This window comes from Cloeon dipterum, chromosome X (genome assembly GCF_949628265.1).
Source record: "Cloeon dipterum chromosome X, ieCloDipt1.1, whole genome shotgun sequence".
Taxonomy (NCBI): Eukaryota; Metazoa; Arthropoda; class Insecta; order Ephemeroptera; family Baetidae; genus Cloeon; species Cloeon dipterum.
In genome coordinates this window covers 28,005,256-28,027,904 of record NC_088790.1, presented here as the reverse complement: position 1 = coordinate 28,027,904, position 22,649 = coordinate 28,005,256, and the positions used below count along the sequence as shown (strand labels likewise).

General features: G+C 40.6%; 2 protein-coding genes and 1 long non-coding RNA gene across 4 annotated transcripts; 1 reads left to right on the top strand and 2 right to left on the bottom strand.

The window, feature by feature from the left end:
* Positions 1 to 934: 934 nt before the first annotated feature.
* LOC135947193 (uncharacterized) lies at positions 935 to 2,739 on the bottom strand. Its single transcript, XR_010575601.1, has 6 exons — positions 2,613 to 2,739; positions 2,311 to 2,553; positions 2,152 to 2,261; positions 1,936 to 2,091; positions 1,757 to 1,845; positions 935 to 1,591 (listed from the first exon to the last, which is right to left on the bottom strand). It is a non-coding gene; the product is annotated as an uncharacterized LOC135947193 (long non-coding RNA).
* Positions 2,740 to 3,587: 848 nt separating this feature from the next.
* dsd (attractin-like protein dsd) lies at positions 3,588 to 13,144 on the bottom strand. 2 transcript variants are annotated; one of them, XM_065493185.1, is made up of 21 exons: positions 12,881 to 13,144; positions 12,343 to 12,543; positions 12,157 to 12,285; positions 11,711 to 12,078; positions 11,245 to 11,324; positions 11,034 to 11,184; positions 10,664 to 10,979; positions 9,360 to 9,641; positions 8,912 to 9,215; positions 8,703 to 8,829; positions 8,435 to 8,653; positions 8,190 to 8,369; positions 7,465 to 7,608; positions 7,256 to 7,402; positions 7,031 to 7,195; positions 6,456 to 6,672; positions 6,316 to 6,394; positions 6,140 to 6,256; positions 5,972 to 6,086; positions 4,552 to 4,644; positions 3,588 to 4,488 (listed from the first exon to the last, which is right to left on the bottom strand). In XM_065493185.1, exons 1-21 carry the CDS (start codon positions 13,105 to 13,107, stop codon positions 4,463 to 4,465), a joined length of 3,687 nt encoding a protein of 1,228 aa, XP_065349257.1. In that variant the 5' UTR covers positions 13,108 to 13,144; the 3' UTR covers positions 3,588 to 4,462. The 2 variants fall into 2 exon arrangements, with proteins under 2 accessions (XP_065349257.1, XP_065349256.1); XM_065493184.1 differs by having other exon boundaries at positions 3,588 to 4,644.
* A 6,132-nt stretch (positions 13,145 to 19,276) lies between these two features.
* On the top strand, positions 19,277 to 21,942 carry Mlc2 (myosin light chain 2). Its single transcript, XM_065493528.1, has 3 exons — positions 19,277 to 19,435; positions 20,895 to 21,355; positions 21,488 to 21,942. The coding sequence occupies exons 1-3, from the start codon at positions 19,433 to 19,435 to the stop codon at positions 21,648 to 21,650; spliced, it is 627 nt and encodes a 208-aa protein (XP_065349600.1). The 5' UTR covers positions 19,277 to 19,432; the 3' UTR covers positions 21,651 to 21,942.
* Positions 21,943 to 22,649: the final 707 nt, after the last annotated feature.

Sequence of the window (22,649 nt, the reverse complement as noted above, 5' to 3'; positions counted from 1 at the left end):
TCCTCAGTATTTATAGTCGAAAAGTACGTGGAATATTCTCGCACATCCTTGGAAAATTTGACACCTATCACTCCATGACTATGGGAAATGGATGCCAACTTTAATTTACGTGCAGCAATTATTGTCATTAAAAAGCTGTCATTTCTATTAAAATGGAGTAAACACGTATGCAGAACGATCCTGTCTATGTAGAGCGTTTTGAAATTTTTAAAACATGAAATCATTTCAATCTGCGTGTGATTTCTAGAGAGTTTTGCCTCGTGCCATTTGCAAATGAGATAAAAACCACCTCAATAATCTTTTTAAAACCGATCATCCTTATTTCCACTCGTCAAATTTTATCCAATTTGTGGGGCGTGAATAGCAAATTCTCGATTTTCCGTAATTGTGATCAAGATTGCGAATCACAAACAACGCCTTCAAAATCAAAGATAACTGTGCCGCCGAGCAGTTTTCAGCGCGCATCCTATATCCTATATCATGTCACACTCTCGCGATAATTATTGGGCTTTATAGAGTCAGAAAAATATTTATATAGAGTTCGTTTCGTGCTTAAAGGTTAACCAATAAAGTTGGAAATATATATTAAAAATTCGATGTATTTTCCAGCAACACTTTTATTTCTTAATGCATCAATTTTTAAAGCGAGATCTAAAACTATGATGGTGTGTAGGGCACTTGTATTTTTGGAATGAACGCAATTTTATATTAATATTTTATTACATATTTCTTATATGTCTTGATTAAAACTAACGACTACTTCATATACAACAGGAAATGAACCTCTCTGGAAATTAAAAGTTTAGTTCATGCATCGTATTTTTTTTGTATTTGTCATTAACAAAAAGTTATTACAAATTGTATCTGGTAAGCACCAACGGAACAAATTCTTACAATTCCATGCGTTTTTTATATTTTTTTCTTTGGAGCAAAATAAAAATGTATTAGTGTGGGTGCTCGAATAAGCGGGCTGCGTATGATAGTCAAACACCTCAACTATTCCTTATATGTGTGCTTTTATTTGCCAAGTAGCAACGAAGTGGAGTCTGAACTGGAAAATAACATGCATACAATAAATCCACATTTTTCAGGCAAAGTAATTTTACAATAATTGAAACATATTAAAATGCAATGAGGCACACGTTAAGAATAAAGTATCATGAAAATAATCATCTTAAAGCAAGGACTCCTAGTCCGTAGGGCACAGATTTTTCAAAATGGCATCCTTCAGGGCAGCGTACGGCGTTTCAGCCGGAGGCTTGCGGATCAGGGCGATCGCGGCCTCAGGTAAATGGCCGTATGGAATGGCAGAAGCTAGGGTGAGGTACTGATCCTTCTCGTCCACGACGCCGTGGACTTCAAACTCCACCTCCAATAAGATGAAAAAAATCCCTGGGTGGTCCGGTGAGTACAAAGGGGGCTTGAATGTTTTAGGTACGTCAGGCATCTTCCTTAAGGTAATTCCAAACACGTCGGGGATTTCACCAGTGTGGGTGCTCGAATAAGCGGGCTGCGTATGATAGTCAAACACCTCAACTATTCCTTATATGTGTGCTTTTATTTGCCAAGTAGCAACGAAGTGGAGTCTGAACTGGAAAATAACATGCACACAATAAAGTTTTAGAATTATTCCACATTTTTCAGGCAAAGTAATTTTACAATAATTGAAACATATTAAAATGCAATAAGACACACGTTAAGAATAAAGTATCATGAAAATAATCATTTTACAACAAGAACAAATTATTCAGCTTACCCCATACGGGTTCAAATCGTAATTTCTATATCAGCACACGCTTAATGTGCCCTCGGCCAACAGCTTTACAAACACGAGTGGTGCAAGAGCTGGAAAGGGGCATTATGACTTATAAGAATTCACGATAACACTAATTTTTAGCACATAGTTAAAAACACTTCACTAATGAAATAAAATACCTCAAGCGTGAGATTGCTTTGCTATCCAGCTTAAACACTCATGTCGCATCGGCTGCTGCAGGGTTTGTGAATACGATAGCCGCTGCAGCGGCGAGTGGGGAGCAAAAGTGACCTGTCGTACAGGTTGCGTGCGCCGACAGGCAGTCCCCATAGTTTCTTAAAATTACAAAAAAAAACTAATAGTTATTTATTTATTTCGTTGAATCAAATAGACACAAATATTGTTGCGGGAGTCAAAAGCGAGTCTCTGGGCAGCTTCTTTTTCCTTTGGACGTCAGTTTATTAATTCGTAAAACCTCCTCCTCTTCAATGCAATTCAACCACAGCTAAAGCAGAATGCAAATCGCGCTGACTTCTTTGAAAATCTGTACTGACGGTGAAAATGTCCATAATTTCTTCGGGCCAGGGAACATCAATGAAAACATCCATGATTCGAAATTGCATTGCGCGCTGAACCTATGGTTAAAAGGTAAGTTTGGTTATAAATTCGAAAGAAAGGAAGAAAATTTCCGTGAGTTCATATTTCCTGCACTTTCCACAGCAAACCACATCCCTTCGGCTCTAAAGACTGCAACCCCAAAATATTTGTATATATTTAAGTACAGGACAGAAGGTTTGCTAAAAAGTCAAACATCAACTCTGTGGTTTGTTTGCGGTGTGCCAATATTTTGAAATACGTGTGAGAAAATGTCATATTTCGAACGAAAATGATTTTTGGCGGCCGCCCCGAGTAAAAAGAGCAAAATGATAAAATCTATTCCATGAAGGCGAGCGAGCGAGAAAGATGTGCGCAGCAGTTTTTACAGGAAATAGGTTTTTCGGTTTCAAAGCAGAAACGGTCAAGCGGTAGAGGACAAACGAGCAATAAATCTAATGAACGGGTCATATTCGCGGAAAATTTTGCTCTCGTTTGAGTCACTGTGAAACTGGACCGGCCCACTCTGACAAACCAGATGACACGCACGACATAATATTGTAAAAGACCACGTAACCGTGATGTTAAATAAAGTGCTCTTTAACGGGAAAAATCAGGAAAATGTAGAAAATGGGAATTTTTGCGCTTGAAATATTTCAAGAGTTTTAATATTTTAAACATTTTAACGGCTTCTAATAAAACAGCAAATGGCTCGAGGAATAATTAACTAAACTTAAACACACAAATTTAAAATAGTTTCATGTTTAAAAAATGGCACTGTAGACGTAGACGAAAAGTTGCCCTGCTAAAACATTATTAAGTTTTATTTATAACTTAAATTTCACTTTAAAAAAATAAAAAATTCACTTGCATTGTGTTTCGTAATTTATTTTTAATGTATTGTTGCATAAATTTAGCTGCGATGCCTCTTTAACTAAATTAAGTGACATATTTTGTATAATTATGATAGGTGTAGACCCTCTTACAATTATCAGTTGGCAGAGAGGAAACGAAAATTTGAATAAAAAACTATAATTTAGGGCAAATAGTAAATCAATTATATTGATCTTTAAATTTACGCTCGTATTTTCTCTTTTTACGGAATATAGAAATATGCACGCATCTGTGGAAGTTTGCCCAGAAAATAATTAAAATTAAATGTATTTACATGCTCAATATTGATGCGTGCTAGTCGTTTTTTTAATAGAGGTTTTCTACCAATAAAATATCAATCGTGTATAATCGTATATTATTCATTTATTTTGTAGTAGTAGAGACTCACACCACATTAAGTTCATGTTCACTTTTTATATTGCGATTACTTAGAAAATTCACTAGTACATTTTTGTCCTTTCACTCGATAATAATTGCAAATTCATATACATAATTATAATAAATCATTTTTAAATTTCTGAGAACCATGACGTTGTAGACATAGTTGATATCTTGCTTGAACTGAGAAGGCAGCTGGAGTATTATTAAGGGATGAAATCAAATAGCAAAAATACTCAGACAGTAGCGGAATGTCGGGATTTGTGTTAAATCAATACTTATTTTCGTGGACGACCAGTTAATAGGATCCGTGACAAGATCCATATCCATTCTAGTAAAAACTTACTGTAGTAAAAATACCACCAATCATTCCTATACATACATATCGCTTAAGATCGCGTTACGCATAATCGGGGGAAGAAAACGACGTTGAGGGTTTGTAAAATAAATGCAGAAATTTTTAAGGAAAAGCATTACCAAAAGCGCAAGGGGGATGTTTGCAAATTCATCTTTCATTCGAGATTCAATCGTTCCATCTTAGCTTTGATTTTGTTGCAAATCGTCTAATTGAAAAGCAAAAATAATGCTCCCCGGGGCAACTTTTGAGTGCCGAGAGGGGGTATGAATAGAACAGAACAGCATTGAAATACAAGATAATATCACATTCGCCCAAAACGAGCCGAAAATTCGAATCACCGTAAAATTAACAAACTCGAATGCAGCTTCCAAAGTACAAAAGTCCAAGTTGGGTGAGCTGCAAGAAGTGCTGTCACGAGGGGTTCTCTTCCTTTTCAGTCACAGTTTGGCAATCGCTGGTGCACCGCACGCTATCTACTTCCATCAGATGATTATTCCATTCGGCACTTCTGCTCATATTATAGAATTGGGTTCATCATCCGCTTGAAGACAGTGAAAAGGAGCAGACTTACGAGTCTTATTTTTGGCGTCCCCTTTGTTTGGTGGGTCAGAGCTCACCTTTCGTGGGTTCCCCAATGTCACCAGTGCTGAAGCAATGGCCAGGCCTGAAACATCCAAACCACAACGTTGAGATCTAATTTTCACTTGGAAAATTGTTGCATTTTTTATCTTGGTAACTGATTAACAAGATTTAATTCCAGGGTTGCAAAAACCCCAGTTTTTAATGCAGTGCAGTGGTGAAAAGCGTTTTATTTCAATTTTAAACAGTTTCTTGCAGGCAATGTTTGCACCTCAGGTTTCAATAATTTTCAAACAAAACAACCTCGACTTGAAAAATGGCCAAAGATAACATTTTGGAGAAATTGAGGCAGCAAATGGCCATTTTAAAGGAAAATCTGCACAGTAGAGGAAATTTTGACCACTCCGACCGCAAATTTTAGATTTTCACATGGGAACAATGGAATAAATTTATTTCTTGCTTTTTTGCGGAAGAAATTGGTAAAAAATTGAGTGGTAAAAGCCAGTGGTGAAAAAACGGGTGGAAAGCAAATGCAACCTTTTTTAACTCTCACTGATTTCACAGTTATTTAATTAAACTAGACCAGTTTCAACGAGTACAGAGCCCAGTCCGCCCTTTTTCATGAGTATGCTAGAGGCGCTCCACAAGACAAAAAATAAAACATACTCGTCGTGAAATATATAGCGTCTGGATTCGCCGAAAGTGGCCTAGTTTAATTAAATAACTCTGAAATCAACAAGCACGAGGTCTTGTTATTTATTTACCACTGCAGAACATTGAGATAGTTTGTTTCTACTCTCTTCTGAGACGGGCGACCTCATTTACTCTTAAAACCATTGCGAAATAATAATATGGAGCCTCATTGGAGAAAGCCGAATCCAGACATGGGCTACCTCATGTTCCTAGCTCCGCACCAAGGTCTTAATTGAAAAGCTCGTAATATTGATTCAAGCATTAAGAAAATTGCAAACCGGCAAATAGAGAGCAGGACTGATTTCGCAACCATCCTTAATAAATAGACTCGTTATGATGCAAGAGAAACAAAAGTATCTAGGCATTTAACTCCAAACTTCACTTAAATTTATAAAAAAGACGTCTTAAATTAGATTACGCTTAAGCGTTATCTGCAAATGCACGCATTTCTGAGGGTTTTTATCATTTTCTGCATGATTCAAACGCAATATTTCTAACCTTTTTCCACAAGATTATTTTGAGATAAACCAACAAACCTATTCCATTTCCTCAACTGTGATAAGAACAAGCTAACTTAGTCTCAAGCTGTCAAAGCAAAACCGAGCACTTTTGGCATTTAATACATTTCATCGTTTTATTGAAATCAAAAGAATAGGGGATTTAAGTTCCAAAATAGAACCAAATGAAATTTTTAGGCGTAGTAAAATAAAATCACTGACCAGTTTGTCCTGGCGGAGTGTACTGCTGACTGCCTGAAGGAAGACGGACGAGCAACGATAATACTGCAGCCCTGTTTCCACAGCATGGCTCTAGGGCAATTGGACTTGGAGCATCCTGGCAACAGACATATTTTAGAAATAATGCTATGGTGGTCACCGAATTCTCACCTTTTTCCTCTTTCGCAGAGACGGTGGAGGCTGGTCATCGGGGGGTTTCCTCTCGACTTCAACCGACACTTGCGCAAAAGGTCTACTCGCCATTTGCTCCATTTCAACAAACATTCTCTGCGAATTGGATTAAATCAAGTTCCAATTTTTGCTGTTTCGTCAATTTTTGTGTTTACCTGTCTCCGCCTGAACAAGTCATACTTGACTTTGATCTTCCACATCACTGCAGCCACGAGAAGCAGCAAAACAAAACAACTGCCAAGCAGAGAAGGATTATTTCTATTTTTTTAATTAATCAAGTCAAACCAAAACTCACGTTGAAAATGTGATGAAAAATTGTTGAAGATTAAGCTTAGGGTACTGTGAAAACGAGATTTGGATCCAGAGTGGCGGCTGGAAGTCATACACGTAGACGAAGAATGTAGTTTGGGTGACGTTGTCCTCGATTCCAAACTGATACTCGGACTTGGAAAATCTGTGCCTTAGGGTCGAGCAGTTATGCGCCACAAGCAAATATTTTTCCGCTCCAGTCGCTGCAAGCATAATGGGAATGACCATGAGTAAAAAGGTTATCTTGAAAGGTCTTTAAAAAAATCCAAGTTTAAATTTATCAATTTCAATCAATGTTTTCATTTTTCTGTGATTCAAAAAGGTCAAAAATCAGCAAGGATTTTAAATAAGCACAAAACCAGATATTAAAAAGGCGGTGAACCATTTATGATTAACATTTCTCAAATAAATGATTTAAGTAAATTAATAAGAGTATTGTCTGAACAAAATAAAAATAGCTCACGCTTTGATTTTAAACGTTAATTTGCAAGCGCATTTTTACATGAATAACCAACAGGGGAAAAATGCACCTGTGATTCTAGATAAGCATCTATATCTTACCTGTTCTGACCGTGATGTTCATTTTAGAGGGCACAGAGCACGTAATTTGGAAGTCAGCATCCACATCATGCTTCGTTGGAATGTTCTTGAAGTTAATCTGCGAGTAATGCCTGTCCTCCTTCTTTGAAAGATTGAAGGTGAACTGGTAGTCAATGGTCAAATCATCTGAAACCAAACCCAGCCGTAAAACAATACTGCAAAAGAACTAATTATCAATAAACTCACAAAAACAAGATCCATTGGCTGGATCGCCAGAGTAGTGGTTGGTCGTGTCGCATTTGTCGCAGTGGTCGCCAGTGATTCCCTTCGTGGTGCAGTAGCACTTGCCTGTCTCAGGGTGGCACTGGGTGCCCTGGTTGTTGCAGTGGCACGCTGATCGCAAGGAATGAAAGTTTTATAGTCGAGATAAAAACTCAAAACGCGAATGAACTCACGCGTGCACTTGCCGCCGTTGACGGGGTTGCCGTAGTAGCCGGGAACGCAGCGTTCGCAGTGCATTCCTTGGGTTAAATTGTTGCACGGCTGCGTGCACTGGCTTGAGCCGTTGCCGCAGGTGCTGTGTCCGTTGCACTGGCAAGCTGTGATTTGGAGGAAAGAGTTAGAAACGCCTTGATCTGAATTGCACCTTACAATGACTAGATACAAAAAAAAACGCAAAAAAGATAAATAATCTGGAATACTAGCACAATTTTATGATTTGGATCCAACAATTTCAACATTTACAAATGTCTCGTTATTCTTTTTGCTATTCCAAAGATCAATTTTACATTTATTTTCAATTTCTTGCGCAAAAAATGCAATAAATGAATTTATTCTAAATTTCCAATGTGAAATTTGCGGTCTGAGTGGTCAAAATTTCCTCTACCTTGCAGATTTTTCCTTTTAAATTGCCATTATTTGCTGCCTCAATTTCTCCAAAAATTTATCTCTGACAGTTTTTCGAGTCGAGGTCAATAATTATAAAATTATTGAAAACTTGGTCAGTTTTAATGAGCACCTGTGGTCAGTTTAGCAATTTTGTACCTCTACGCAATAATGATGTTTTGTAAGGATTTTTAATCAGACTATTTGCTCAAACTTATAGCATGCACAAACAAACAAACTTTGAGGTGAAAATTACAGCTCCAGTTGCGATTCAATTTCAACTTTGATAACTCACCAGGGCATCTAGTGAAGAACCAAGAATCCGAGGGGCACATGGAAGGGTCATCTGGCCTGTGATTTCCTCCACGCAGACACTTTCCCAGACCCGTTCCAGAGCCGTCGTCGCACCAGCCGCAAGCTGGATCCACCCTGCACTCTTCGCAGGTTGCGTAGAAAGAACATTCGGCTTCCCCTGCTGATTAAATTAGAATGATGTTTAGTAAAAAAAAAGAATTATTAAATTCAGTTAATTGAAACTACCATTTGAGGGCCGGCACTTTGTGATATGGGTTGTCCACTCCCTGCACTGACCGTAAGGGAAGGAGGCCGTGTACGCGTTTTTGTTGACGCATCTTGCCTCGTTTTGGCACCAAATACATTCCTCCTGCGTACAGTTCTGGCATGACGAGAACTGAGCGCACGTGTTAAGACAGCCAGGAATTTCGACTGCACCAGCCTCACTCGTCACATTCCCTGACACTGGAAAACGAGACTTATTGCAACAATTCAATATTACGAAACGGCCTACCGATGGATTTGCAGCGATTCTCAAACTCCCATCTGCACTTGGGGTTTGTTCCACACGCCTGACAGTTGTGCAGTTGCAAACAAGATCCGCTGTCTTGCGTCTCACACTGCTCAATGTTTGTTATCGCCTGTAAAAAAGAAAGGACAAATATTAAAATTAGAAATGACGCCGATTATTTGTTTAAAAAACTCTGGTAATTTAAAACCTACCTTCTGATTTGATTCCTTGCAGCGCTGGTGGTTGCAGCTTCCCTGCGAGCCTCCGCACCAAATGCACGAGTGAGCTGTGTGCACGCAAGCACCGCAGTTGTCAAGCATGGAGCAGATTTCAGATCGGCCGTTGTCAAAAATGGTAGAGCACTGCGCCTTTCCAAGGCCAGCCCCCTGGCCGGAGATCTCGCAGGAGGCGTTTTCCTCGCTCCACACGCACTTGACTCCCGGTCTGCCTTGACTGCACAGTCCCTCGTCATTCAGAACGCTGCACTTTCCTGGCGTGAACTTCAGCAGATCTGACCTGAAGGATGGATTCGATCAGATAATTACAAATTTGAAATTGACATGAAAATAAATTATTTAACCGGCTTTGATTTAATTTATCATTTCTAAATTGGATGAACAAAAACATTTTATTTATTTCTTTTGTTTTAAAATATCATACCTGAACTGTCCGTCAAAGCCGCCGTAAATGTAGAGAGCACCGTCAAACATCACTGATGAGTGCCCGTAACGACTCAGGTCGGTTCTCGAGAGGGCTGGAGTCGGCAGGGCGGACCAGGTGTCGCAGGCGAGATCGTAGGCGAGGAAGTCATGCGAGTAACACTTGGCACCGTGGCTGAAGGCGGTGTCGTTGTGCGTGTTGCCACCAAACACAAGCATCAGACCACGCGAGATGACAGCTGAATGCAAAAATCTTGCGGACGGGGCAGACATGAGAAGGTTCCTGAGCACAAAGGAGAAAAAGAGTCAATTTGAGTTTAGATTCCTTTGATATGAAGGTATTTTTTTGTTAAATGTACAGTTGACTAGGCACAAAAATTATATTTTGCCACAATTTCAATTATTTTTCAGGTTTTTGTCGATCAAAGGAATTGAGATCTACTTTGGATGGATTCAGCGGAGAATTTCAATCATTTTTGACGAAAATTAACCACAGCCAGGAATTTTTCTTGGCTTGGAACTTTTCTTAAGATCTTTTTCTAAGTTGAATTCCTCTTGAAATTATATTTTTCGATAAACAACGAGAAAATTTTGATGTTTAGACCACATCTCATATTGAATAGACGAATAAGAGCAGCCGAATTAATTAAATCTTATCATAAAATTGCCTTTTCCTACATCTATTAACCAACAGATATCAAAAAGCAAAAAATATTATTAATTCATTAGAAAATAATATTATAATCTCTAAAAAAATCGCGTCCTGGTCCCGTTAAAGTTGCGCAACTTTCAACAACCAAACGCGAATTTCCTTGTTGCAAGAAAAGGTCAACAATCAATTCGAAAATGAAAATTTGGGTGTTTGTTGAACGTGGCGCAATTTTATCGGGACCAGGACGATATCATTTTCTGCGTTTCGTAAAATATTTGTCTCGCTTTGCAACTGACTTTGATGGTTTTCAGCAACAATTTTTAATTGAGACTTGTCTATTAATCTCAAGACTTAAAATTGTGCGCTCATGTCGCGTCTAAAAGAAAAAAAGTCGTTTGCCATAAATTTCCAACCCTTCTCATGAGTCATGAATCTTGACCTTCACAACTAGATGTATTTTTGCATGTTATCAGGTTGCTTTGTTTACTGTCTGGTGACGTGCAGCACTTATTGCCACAATGCACAACAATTTAAACAGTATGAATGTGATTGCAGTTCATTTACGTCTCCATGCAAAAAGCAAGATTGAATCAATTTCCCATTTTCAAGGGCAACAAGGTGAGTCTATTTTTTTTTTAAAGTTGAACACGTACCATGTCTTTGTGAACGGATCGTATGAGAAGAGTTTGTTGGTGAGCAACGCGGTGGAGGCGCTTTCTGACACGTATCCACCGTAGACGTAGATTCGCTGGGACACTCCGTCGTACACAGACGAGTGTCCGTAGCCACCCTTGACAGGGAAACCTTTAGTGGCCACCACTTGCCAGGTCCGAGTGCCAAAGTTGTACTCTTGCACTGTGTTTAGGTAGCCGTAGATGGGCGAGTGACCGAAAATCACAATCATTTTCTCGCTCTTCTTCACTTTACTAGACACCACGGTTGCGGTGTGCCCGGTGGATCTCAGAGGACCTGCAAAAGTCTCGAAATAATGCAAATCGAACGGAATAATTACGCCAAACTCACCACAGGGCAGTTTTGGATTGAGTTTCTGATGCGTACATGACTCAGCCCGGACGGTTATATTTTCCCAGGCGTTGGCGCTGATGTCAAAAGCCCAAAGCTCGGCCGAAACGTGACCACTCACGTCTACTCCACCATACATAAAGATTTTGTCCTGAAAAATGAATGACAACGTGTTCTGAATGTTTTAATTTTGGCGGGCAGAAGAACTCACTCCAAATATCACTGTTGAATGACCGTATCTGGACTGTGGAACATTCTTGCTATTGATGTGGACAGTTTCCCAAATATTTCCTGTGGATTTGGAAAATAATTAATAATTAACGGAGGTTACAAGGAGGATTTGTAGGGCTGGGAAATTTACAAAGCTATTTTGAAAAGCAAGCGGTAATTTTGTAACGCTTTTCGCTACAATTTAAATTTAAAAAATTGTTTTTCCATTTATTTTAAATCTTTTTCCCATAGAGCAGGTTATAATTATTCCAATATTAATTTCAAAATGTCAATTTGCGCAAAATAATGATTATTTTATGAAAATTGTGGAAATATTTCACGACTGAAAGCTTTAAATTCCGCGATTAAAGCTCCCTAAATTTTACAACTCTATTAATTCAGGTGGGAAGGCATTTAATTTTAAATTAAATCAACATTGCAGGAGGAGAAAACATAAGTCTGCCTACCTGTAAAATCGTAGACGTACATAAGCTTGGCCTTCTCGTACGACTCTCCTCCAACGACGTAGAGCGAGTCGCGCCACACGACGACCCCGTGCGAGGCCGAGCCCTCCGGCACAAAGGCCTTGGGCTGCAGCAGTTCCCAGAAACCCTTCTCAGCAGACTGCGAGCAGTCGTCACCCCTGGCGTCACCCCAGCACTCGCACCGGTGCTTCTCGCGGTTGCACTGGCCCTTGCCAGAGCAGTCGTTCGGACACACAGGTATCTCGCACGCGTCGCCGATGTAGAGCGCGTCGCAGGTGCACGAGCCGTCGATGCACACGCCGTGTCCGCTGCACGGACTGTCCGAAAACCGGGACGGACAAGAGTTTAGCCTGAAATGCAGAGGGAAAATTAGAAATTACAATAATAATAATTATTTTTAAATGTAGAAAACAGAATGAACTACACACCTGTAAGAAATATTAAACCCTGTCATGTTGTAAGCCACGTCGCTGTAGAAATGCAGGAGAGCAGAGCCCGACTTGGCCACCACTTCTGGTACTCGGCGCACCCGATAATCGTCTTTGTACATGAGCCCACTGAATCAACACAAATAAATCAATAAACATCATCAACCTTTGTCCGGCGCAACCAACCTGAAGACAGCGAGCAAGGGCGAGCGAACGGAGTCGCCGTCGTACACGTAGAGGTGGTCCCAGCCACACTCGGTGGCGAATTCCTCCAGGTGAAGGCGGATGGTGGCGTTCGGGGTGCCGCTAGACACCAGCCAGCTGCACTTGACGTCCACCGAGTAGTTGCCCTGGCCGTCCAGAATGTACCCTGAGGGCTCGGACAACCTGAGGACACGACGGAAATTATTACTATTGTCTGTTCGAGGGTGACAGCTGGTTATAGGGGTGGCGAAATCGTCAGTTTTTTTTGGGTGATTTTACACTATTAGTTCTTCCGTTAATAACTGAGGAGGCCTGAGAGCTAAAAAGTGCTGTCTAATTTTTTTTTTAAATTCTGCACAAAAGAAAGAAAGGGGTCCACCCCCGAGAAAACAGAAGAGAAAACCGCAGCTCGAATGAGGAGGCCGCTGGATTTCCAGGGGCTTTGAGCCAACTGACGGGCTCCCAGGGCTCTAAGGGCGGAGGTCATCAACCCCAGGGACGCATCTGGAGTGCGACGAACCTGACTTTTCCTCCGCAAAACTGGCAATTGGGGCCCTGCCAGCCGTCATAGCAGTTGCAGGTGCCGTTGGCGCAGAAGCCGTTGACGCACTCGGTGCCGCACTTGCCAGCCCCGTGGAGGCCGTCGACCGCCGCCAGCAGGGCCATCAGCAGACACCCCAGCGTCCACCAGCAATCTTTCCGTCTGTACTTGGACTTGGACATAAATAACAACAGTGCTGGGGCCATCTTGCCTCAGCGGCCTACTCTCCTGGCTGGGAAAGAGGCGTGGCACACCAGCACTCCTGGCGCCAAACCTTGAAACTTTGCGCCAGATAAAGGTCGGTCGCGCATCAACCAACGGGACCATAACTCGATGCACGCACGCACCGACTAACAGCCTGCGTGATACTGTTATTCGATTGTTCGAATTTCTGAGCAATAGTAAGAGATCGGACAAAGATAAAATTTATGGAGCGCATAGTAAAATGAATGGCGCCACTATACGCACAATCATATTTGATGTTACATAATCTGCTGGTTGAGTTTTCTTTCTGTATATTTTTTGATTATGCAAATAGCCGTTATTTAATTAAGAAATTAACTATTTATCTTTATGAAATATTGTGGAAATTTTCTTACGGTCATCTCGATTGATTTGATGTTGAATAACCTATAAAAACTTTAATCAAATCAGCTAGGGCCAGATGATGTGCGATAAAATTGGTTCCCACTGCGCAGATCCAAGATGGCGACTGAATGTGGGAAGCAAAAAGCTCTCTTTGGATTGCCGTACGAGTGTCAAGAGTTTGTTTTTACGATCCAAAATGCACAATTAGTACAAGAAATGCCAATTATGTCACAATATTGACCACAACTTGCTTCTTTTCGCGCATTTTCACGTGACCGTTTTTTCGCGCCATACTCTAACGGACGCCATATCTGCGCGTCGCACGAATCTGGCCCCCGCTGATTATAATAATATGGTTATTTATTTTTATCTGCTTTATTGGAGAAATGAAATGATTTGAAGATAATATGGATTTTATTTCTGTTCCTATAAAAATGAAATTATACCCAGGCAAAGCTTATCTATAATCTAGTTCTCTAGAGGAGACCAAAATTCCCGTTTATATAAATGCGGCAAGATCAGGCTTTCTTCTAGAGTGGATGGTGCTGATGATGATTTCATTCACATGGATGTCAGGTCATGCACGTCTAACTATCATCCAATTAGGAAAAGAGCATTCTGCAGCGCCATCCACAGTTATACACACTACTATACTGTATCATTGCTAGATGACTGGTGCTCTGCGCACTTTTAACGGAGCGCAGAGCAGAAGCGTCTTGCGAGCGGAGCAAGTTTGTTGAGATGAGCTAGAAGCGCTTCACAGTGGCCATTCGAGAAAGTCCTTGCTCTGCTAGAGTTAGAAAAAATGAGAAGAAAACTACTATCCTGAAAATCCCTCGCACCTCTCGCTCTGTATTGGTGTTAATTTTGAAACTCTCACTTCGTTGTTTAACAACCGTAAATTCAGAACCAAAAAATGACTTTTTCGGAGATTTTATTTTTTAAATAAGGGTAACAAATTATTAATGGTTTGTGTGTCTGATTTTTAAATAATTTTAATGTTTTGAACTCGTTTGAACTGCCGCCACAAGGAGAAAAGAAATAGCAGCAGCCAAGTTATAACAAAACGAACCCCAATAACTGCTTGTTAGATTTTTAGCCCTTCGTCTGAAAATTATTTTACTTCTTTTCCTTTTGTTTGTTAAATTGGTTGGTGTATATATAAATATAACTTCAAATTAAGATTAAAATTATATTTATATCAGAGTGCATGTCAAATTCCTGCCTCATAAAAAGTTAGCACCTTCCAAAGCATTAGAGCTTCATATAAAATTACGCGTTTAAAGAGCTCCGTAGGCTCTGCGAAATATATGATATTCAAGCCGGAGTGCAGGCTCCATTTTTAACACCTCTCCTATTTTATAAAAAAGTGCCAAAGAGGGACTAAATAAAAGGTAGTAGAATTCTCTCTCAAAATTTAGTATTTTGATCAATAAATTACAGAGATATTAAATTTAGATATTTTTTTTGTAACAGTTTTGCCGTGCGGATAACTGTCCGAGCGGCAGCCATAATTTAAAACGTGCGCGTCAGGCCAAAACGTGTTCATCAAGCTGACAACGCCAGACACCGAAAAGGGAAATATTTTATGTCGTTGGCTGCACCGCTATAATTTAATTTTTATTTTGAAAAAATCAATGACAAACCTGAATAACCAACCAATTAAATCGAGACTAAAATTATCTCAAATTTGGCCAGTTTAAAAATAAAATTTACATAAAAAATTAAATCTTACGCATGTCAATGGCCGCAATAATGAATATCCACTCACAAGCGTGGAGCTGACCGAAATATAATTATTAATATGCAGTAATTTTGGAGAAATTCCTTACACAAATTATTCAAAAATATTGCCCAAAACTGTCATGAATTTGGTAGATTAAAAAAAACGTTTTCCGATTTCCACCATGAAAGGCGCTGGCCTCGAGTGAAGAAGTAGTCTTCGCGTTGATCGATCTGCCTTAATAAATATTCACGGTTTTCATCCTGCTCAAACAAGATGAGTGAATGGGCACATCCGGCAGCAGTTATGAACTACCCACAATCTGAGCGCTTCTAGAAGCGTGCCAAGCGCATTACAAAAGAGCCTTTTATTTCGGTAATTGCGAGCGAGGCGTGCGACTCTCATTAACCGCGTATGCGCGCACCATGATATGCAGATACCTTAAAAGCCGACAGGCCGCACGTCTCGGATTCTGCGGGCGCAAAACTTGGCCTGCAAACCCGCGCGTCAACAAACACGGCTAGACGCCGAGAACTTGACTCTATAGTTGCACGAACAAAAATAATTAACAGCCCAGCCATCTAAAATTGACGAAACTTAGTCATTTCCTTCAGGCCACGAGAGAATTTAATTTATTTCAATCAAATTAGATTTTTAATTTACTTAAATTAAATTAGGAGAGAATGAGCCGAGGAAAGATGTGTTGAACAAGGGAAAAAATCTCGCGATCTTTTAATTTAGTTGAAAAGTGAAATTTTACGAAAATAAAAGTGACAAGCACGAAGAAAATTTCTCTAATTTTCAGGGCTTCTTGGGGGTTATTTTAAATGTAACCCATAATTATCATAAAATTACCCGTAATCATACCTTAGAGCCAAAACCATCCTGTGTCTTTTCACTCTGTTATTAAATTTTTAAATCAAGTTTAACATAACATTTTCTCCGAACAAAATATGAAATTTTAAAATCATCAAGAAAATTCAAATTTAAGTTTAAAAATTTGTGAAATAAATTAATATTCAGTTGATTTGTCAACGATTCACTGAAACCTTTTTGCGATTTTCAACTTTAGGAAGAACAAAAATACGCGTGTTCCTTCGAGAAAGCAGCAAAGTGGGAAACAATGCGGGAGGAATTGCTGTGCAGCGGCGAGAAATGGTGCTAAATTTGGGATGCGTCGAGTTTTTTGGAATGTAGGCCAGCTAGTCAGTCAGATGGGTTGTATTGTGAGCCGCGCGGCGTCGAGAATAGCCGCGACTCGGGGCTGAAAATAAAATATAAAAGTCGCTGCTGGCTCGCGCCTCCCCCGTCCGTCCCCAAGAAGCCGGCGCGCGCCGACTACGGTGCATTCGCGCATATTTGCACCTTGAGCAACACGCCGCCAGCGCCTCCTAATCAAGTCTCGACGGGCGATTAACCTCGCCGGCTCTCGCCTTTCCCAAAAAGTGTGCCAATAAAAATGACGAAAAGTGAAGGCTGTTCGTGTATAATTGCCATAAACAGTTGATCGATAAACAATTCGTTCAACAATTACAATTAATAAAAAAAGGACTTTCCTACGGTATAAATTCAAACTTTGCCAATTTTCTCTAAAATTTAGAGTGCTTGAACATATTTTCTTGGCATATTCCGATTCCTCTCGTCGAGATCTGTCCAATTGTGTATGCCACTTATTGGGGAAACTCTTGGTTTTGAAATTAAATCGGATTTCAAGTAAGGAGACAGCCATTACCATTTGAAAAGCACGCTAACTTTCCAGCCAATTTTCTCAAAAAATTAGAGTGCTTCTTAAATCAATTTAGGCTTTAACTGAATCCTAAGGGACGAGTTTATGCATTGGCAACAAGCATTTTCCAGGCTTTAGCAGTATAATTATTCCTCTTTAAAACAAAGCTCCAGGATAAATGCTAAACAATAATTCAATTTCTCCGATGTAGCCTCCATTTTTATTCAAACTCAAATTACTACAGAATTTTTGGTTTATTTCACATGCTCCAACTTCCAACGAGAAATTTGTATTTAAGCTAGATGCACGGACAGGCAGAAACTGCACGAAAAAAATAAATGTGCGTTGTCAAGCACCACACTAAATACATAATTAATTGATTCCTAGTAAAAATTATGCTACATTTTACAATATTCTAAGTAATATCAGTAGGAATTTACTTTAAAACAGTATAATTAAATATTATGTTGAAACCAAGGGCAAGACTGGATTTTGAATCAATTAAACTAGAGAGTTCGATTCTATTCCCATTTCGTGTGGCAATCGAAAGATAAATTAAAATAAATAAATAAACAAAGGATAGCGGGACGAATGTCTATTAAAAGAGTGAGTCACACTTAAAATTAAACAGCACACAATTATATACAAGTCGATGCTGGTTTGCTCTGAAACAGGCTGTGTTTTAAGAAGATCTGACAATGCAAAAGTGTTGACCGGTGAATAAACACTTTCGATTATTTCATCATCATTAAAGAATTTTACTGATTTTTCCACTTTAAGGACAGATTTTCACAAGCTGATTAATCGACAATAAGCCATTTGAACTTTCACAAGGCACAAATTTTTACGGAAGCAGAGCCAAAAGTCGACGTCGAAATTTTGGCAACAAGTATAGAGGTCAGCTGCGATTCAAGGTAACGCGGTTATTAATTTTGTTCGTAAACCTTGAGGAGGCATCGCGAATTTTCTTGGCCACCCCCAAAACTCGCAGAATTACACGAGTGCTGGAATAATGCAGCTGGATCTTTGAAATTAATAAATAAAATAGACTAAAAAAATTCTGAGCAGCTCGTTTCAACGGAAAAAAATGAATGTAAAAGTGAATAATCCTGAAATTTTAGGAAATGGTAACTCTGGCAGCATTTTTGAGGTTAGAAATTCACTTTTTAAGATAAGAAACTTTACAAAACTTTATTTTATACTAACCGCGGAGATTGTTATTTTAGACGTTTCAGTGTATTTTCCAAGACAGGCGAGAACATGTTACTGTGAGTAGTGAGTAAATTAAAACATGTAATTTTGTTTTATTGTCAGTGTCGTGAGGCACAAATTTTTTATTGCATGTGTGAGTCTGTGAACTATAATAAATTTATAGAAAATTTAAGCTGGAGTCTTATCATACAATTAATTAATTTAATAAAAATTTGGAAACAGAATTTCAATGATAATCGACAAATTTTTACGAGAATTCGCTTTGAATAACTTCCTTGATAGTCTGTGTAAAAACAAGAACCACCATTCAGAAGCAACAGAAGACTGTATTTTTTGTCGATTGTGTGATAAATGAACCAGCTATAATGGCAATTTTTGAAACGTGAAAACAACAATTCGTCCTGGTAGCGGAAAAATTGCGCAACTTTCAACAACCAGACGCGAATTTCCTTGTTGCAAGAAAAGGGCAACAATCAATTTGATTATGAAAATTTGGGTGTTTGTTGAACGTTGCGCAATTTTACCGGGACCAGGACGAATTATAGTTTAAGCCTGTTTCAAGCTAGCAAGAAGTCCAACAATCAATTCAGTTTATTTATCCAAGAAAGTCACAAACATGACATAGGATGACTTACACATTATGCCAATAAATAATTATCACTCATTTCGTTTTAATAAATTAATTTAAACACAGTGTTTGAATTTTAAGGGATGAAAATGTGTTTATAATTTTAACCATCGGGGCCTTTTTTTCTATTTACACTCCATTTTGCAGGTTGACTGGACTTGAATGGGGCTCCTTGTTCACAGTTCACAGGCCATTAATATTTCCACGCGAAATTCATAATTGGCCGAGCTCCGAAAAATATCGCGCGCGCGATGGAAATCGCACAGAGATGGAAACGCACTGACGCACGCTAATTAAGCAGGATTAGCAGCGGCGGCGGCGATCCGAGGGGCGCGTATAAATCGGATGAAATGAGAGAAAAAAAGGTGCGTGTGTGTGTGTGCGTGCAGATCAAGACGCGCAGGGAGCAAAAGGTGTGTAACGGGGAGGGATTGATTTTGTTTGGTGAGCGCGTGCGACAGCGGCAGGACAAGAAGAGCGAGAATCGAAGGATCTAAATAAGGCGTGCGTCGGGGCCGGCGGGGGGCCGCGGGGGGCGGCGGAGGGGTCGGCCGCGAGCTTAGCTAGGGGCGGGCGTCAAAAGGAGTCGGCAGTGGGACAGCGCTCGGCGGACCCACCACTTGATTCTCGCACTCGGCCCCGAAAACATCAGCAATGGTGAGTGAACCCGAACCCCGAACCCGACATCACCAAGAGACATTGTCTCCCTTTCGCTTTGAATTTCGGACAGTTTCTATCCCCCTTCGGATTTTACTTTCGACTCTGCTGGACTTTTGCTTAAGTTGTTACTGCTTCGCGGGGCGATTTGCAAATTGCTCGAGAGTTAGGCAACGCGCCCGCCAGTTGAGCGCCACAGGTGGCCTATCCGCGCAAGTTTCTCTTTCTCTCTTGCTGGCTCTGTCTTAGTTAGCAATTTTTACACCGCAATGGCTCGGAAAAGCGGCGAAGAAAGTGCAGTGTGAGTGTCGCAACGATTCTGTGCTTCCTATCCGAGCCGAGCAGCGACACAGAGGACGCAAATAGCCCGCGAGAGGCCAGTCTGCTATTTCGAGGGCCGCGGCTTTTTTTAGCACCCCCTTACAAGGTCCGCCGGCTCGAGTGTCCGCGCCCCTCCACCGCGAACAAAAGTGATTGGATTTCGGGATATTAGTTTAACTACGCAGTTAATTAGTTAACCGATGAAATAAATTCAGAGTAATTTTATTTTCAAAGATTATCGAGGGCCCCCCGTAAGTTTTGGAGGCGATGCTATTTTCTTATTTATTTTGGGGCAAGATGCCAGTTTTATCGGATCAGACAGAAATGTTATTTAATACTGATACGGACTGTTTTTGCCGGCTTGCTCGCTGCTCGGATTTACTGTCGGGAACGTCTAATCTAAAAATAAATCTCCGCCGCTCAGCTGAAGAAAAAAGTGGGGATTTTCTTCTGCCGCTTGTTTTCTTGGCCTGAGGAATGCAGTGAGGCACGCTGACTTTGAAAACGCTCACTGAATATTGAATTCAGAGAAATTTTCTGCTTCTTGTACAGTCAGTTGCCTCAAGCGAGTTCAGTTCTTTGTTTTATTAATTAAAACTTTCTTTGATGGCAAGTTATTTTAATTTTACACACTAGTTCCTTATCAAAGGAAAAGGTTGATTTAATATAAACTAGAATTTAACAACAAATTAAGGAATGGATGGCTCAAAATAAAATGCAAAAACTGCTATTATTTATTTGTGGAGTATTAAATAGTTTTAAAACATGATCCATTGTTATTTTTACTTAATTTAAAATAATTAATAAGAATGCCAAATTTTATGGGGGTCAATCAAGGTTGAAAATAAAAAATCCGGTTAACCCATCGTTGATAAAGTATGAATAGCCTTCCTTTAATTAAAACGTGAGGATAGTTAAAAGAATTGCAAGAGAGAACTAACGAGGGTGACGTAAGAATTCTCCTTTCCCTCGTAGCTCCTTGTTACTACGCGGAAAGGTCTGGATCACGTTTCAAAAATAATACAAGTAAAAGTCAAAAAGCATTCCCGGCATTCACACTTCCCACAACACAACACATATCGTGTCCAGTTTCATAGCTCGGTCGCATTACTAATTAAACCGTGTTTGCGTTTGGCAGGCGGACAAGGAAAAGAAGAAGAAGAAGAAGTCCACCAAGGAGGAGGCGCCCGCTCCCGCCCCCGCCCCCGAGCCCGAACCAGCACCGGCTCCAGCGCCGGCTGCTGAGCCCGCTCGCGCCAGCCGCGGCTCCAAGAAGGCTGCCAAGCGCTCTGGCTCCAATGTCTTCTCCATGTTCAGCCAGAAGCAGGTGGCCGAGTTCAAGGAAGGCTTCCAGATGATGGACTGCGACAAGGACGGCATCCTGAGCAAGAACGACCTGCGCGCCACCTTCGACTCCCTGGGTCGCCTGGTGGCTGAGAAGGAGTTGGACGCCATGGTCAACGAGGCCTCCGGCCCCATCAACTTCACCCAGCTGCTCACCCTTTTCGCCAACCGCATGTCCGGTGGCTCTGATGAGGACGACGTCGTCATCAATGCCTTCAAGACCTTCGATGAGAACGGCAAGATCGACAGCGAGAAGTAAGCGAACGGTTTCATTCTAAAATTAGTCGTGACCAAAAGTGGTGCAAGAAAAATCCAGATCCAATTCTATTTCTATTAAGGATAATAATATTTTCTTGAGCTAAATGTTTTCCTCTGTCTCGTTCACAGGTTCAGATACGCTCTGATGACCTGGGGAGACAAGTTCTCCGCCCAGGAGGTCGATGACGCTTTCGACAACTTTGAAATCGACGACGCCGGTTTCATCGACACCGGCAAGCTGATCGCCGTGCTCACCGCCTCCGGCGAGGAGGAAGGAGGAGAGGAGGCGTAAATTCGTCACCATTCATCAGAAAACGCAACAACATCTAACTTCCAGCCAAACAACATAAATATATATGTTTAAATGAAACATCTTTACGAAACAAAACACCAACAACATGAACAACAAACGTTTAACATCAAAACAACATCTTGTATATCGTCCAACAACCAAGAACTCGGGGCAGGCGAGACTAAACTAATATCGACGGTAAGATCCAACAACTTACAACAAGAACTGTACACATGATAAAAGTAATAAAGCCAAAAATAATAAAGATACAATTTATTATTGCAAAAAGCGAGCCCCCTCGAGAGTTTTATTTTTTCTTTCGCGCGGTCAGCCGGCAAAAAGGCGAGAGCGGAGCAACCTGTTCCTCCTCTGACAGATGACTTTCGCTGCAATTTATTTCCACCTTTCCCAAATGGATCGCGAGCAGTGAATTTTTCCCGGCCGGGCAAACATGCATTAGATCCACCCACCGCACATTTTAGCTGTGTTTTTTGAGCGCCGCCCAATTGGTTCGCAGGTCCGTGTGCCATGCTGCTCCCCCCGGCGGGCTGAATGAACAAAAACTACCATATAGTAGATATCTAGCCCCGACGATGCACCGCACCGTTTAATATCTTTTGCTCCCCTCTGTGTGCAACTTGAGCCTGCCGCGCCGTAATCAAAAAGTGGCTGGAAGAAAACTCGCTTGAGGCCCAGCTTCTGCTTCTGACGCAATAACCGCACCATCGGCAACACATTGCTAAATTTAGTGACTTTCTCTTGATTGGGCTCGGCATCCTCTTGTTTGCAGAAGCGTGTATGCTAATTTAAAAGTTAAGGAAAACGAGCCCTCGTTGGCAGCTACGCAGTGAATAGAATTTTAGTTGTTCATATATTAACAATAAAAGCATTCGCGGTGAATGTTATGTGTGCAAATGGACGGCTTTCAATATGTGTCCACTCAACGACCGCAAACCTATAAATCGTAAAACGCACCGATCAAAGCATTAGAGCTTTCCG

Coding starts and splice junctions, on each gene's coding strand:
- dsd (XM_065493184.1), bottom strand. CDS start 13,107: ATGGCCCCAGCACTGTTGTTATTTATGTCCAAGTCCAAGTACAGACGG. Junction 9,642..10,663: donor GATCCGTTCACAAAGACATG/GTACGTGTTCAA, acceptor CTTTGTGCTCAG/GAACCTTCTCATGTCTGCCC. Junction 6,087..6,139: donor CTCTGCGAAAGAGGAAAAAG/GTGAGAATTCGG, acceptor GTCTGTTGCCAG/GATGCTCCAAGTCCAATTGC.
- Mlc2 (XM_065493528.1), top strand. Junction 21,356..21,487: donor GGCAAGATCGACAGCGAGAA/GTAAGCGAACGG, acceptor TCTCGTTCACAG/GTTCAGATACGCTCTGATGA.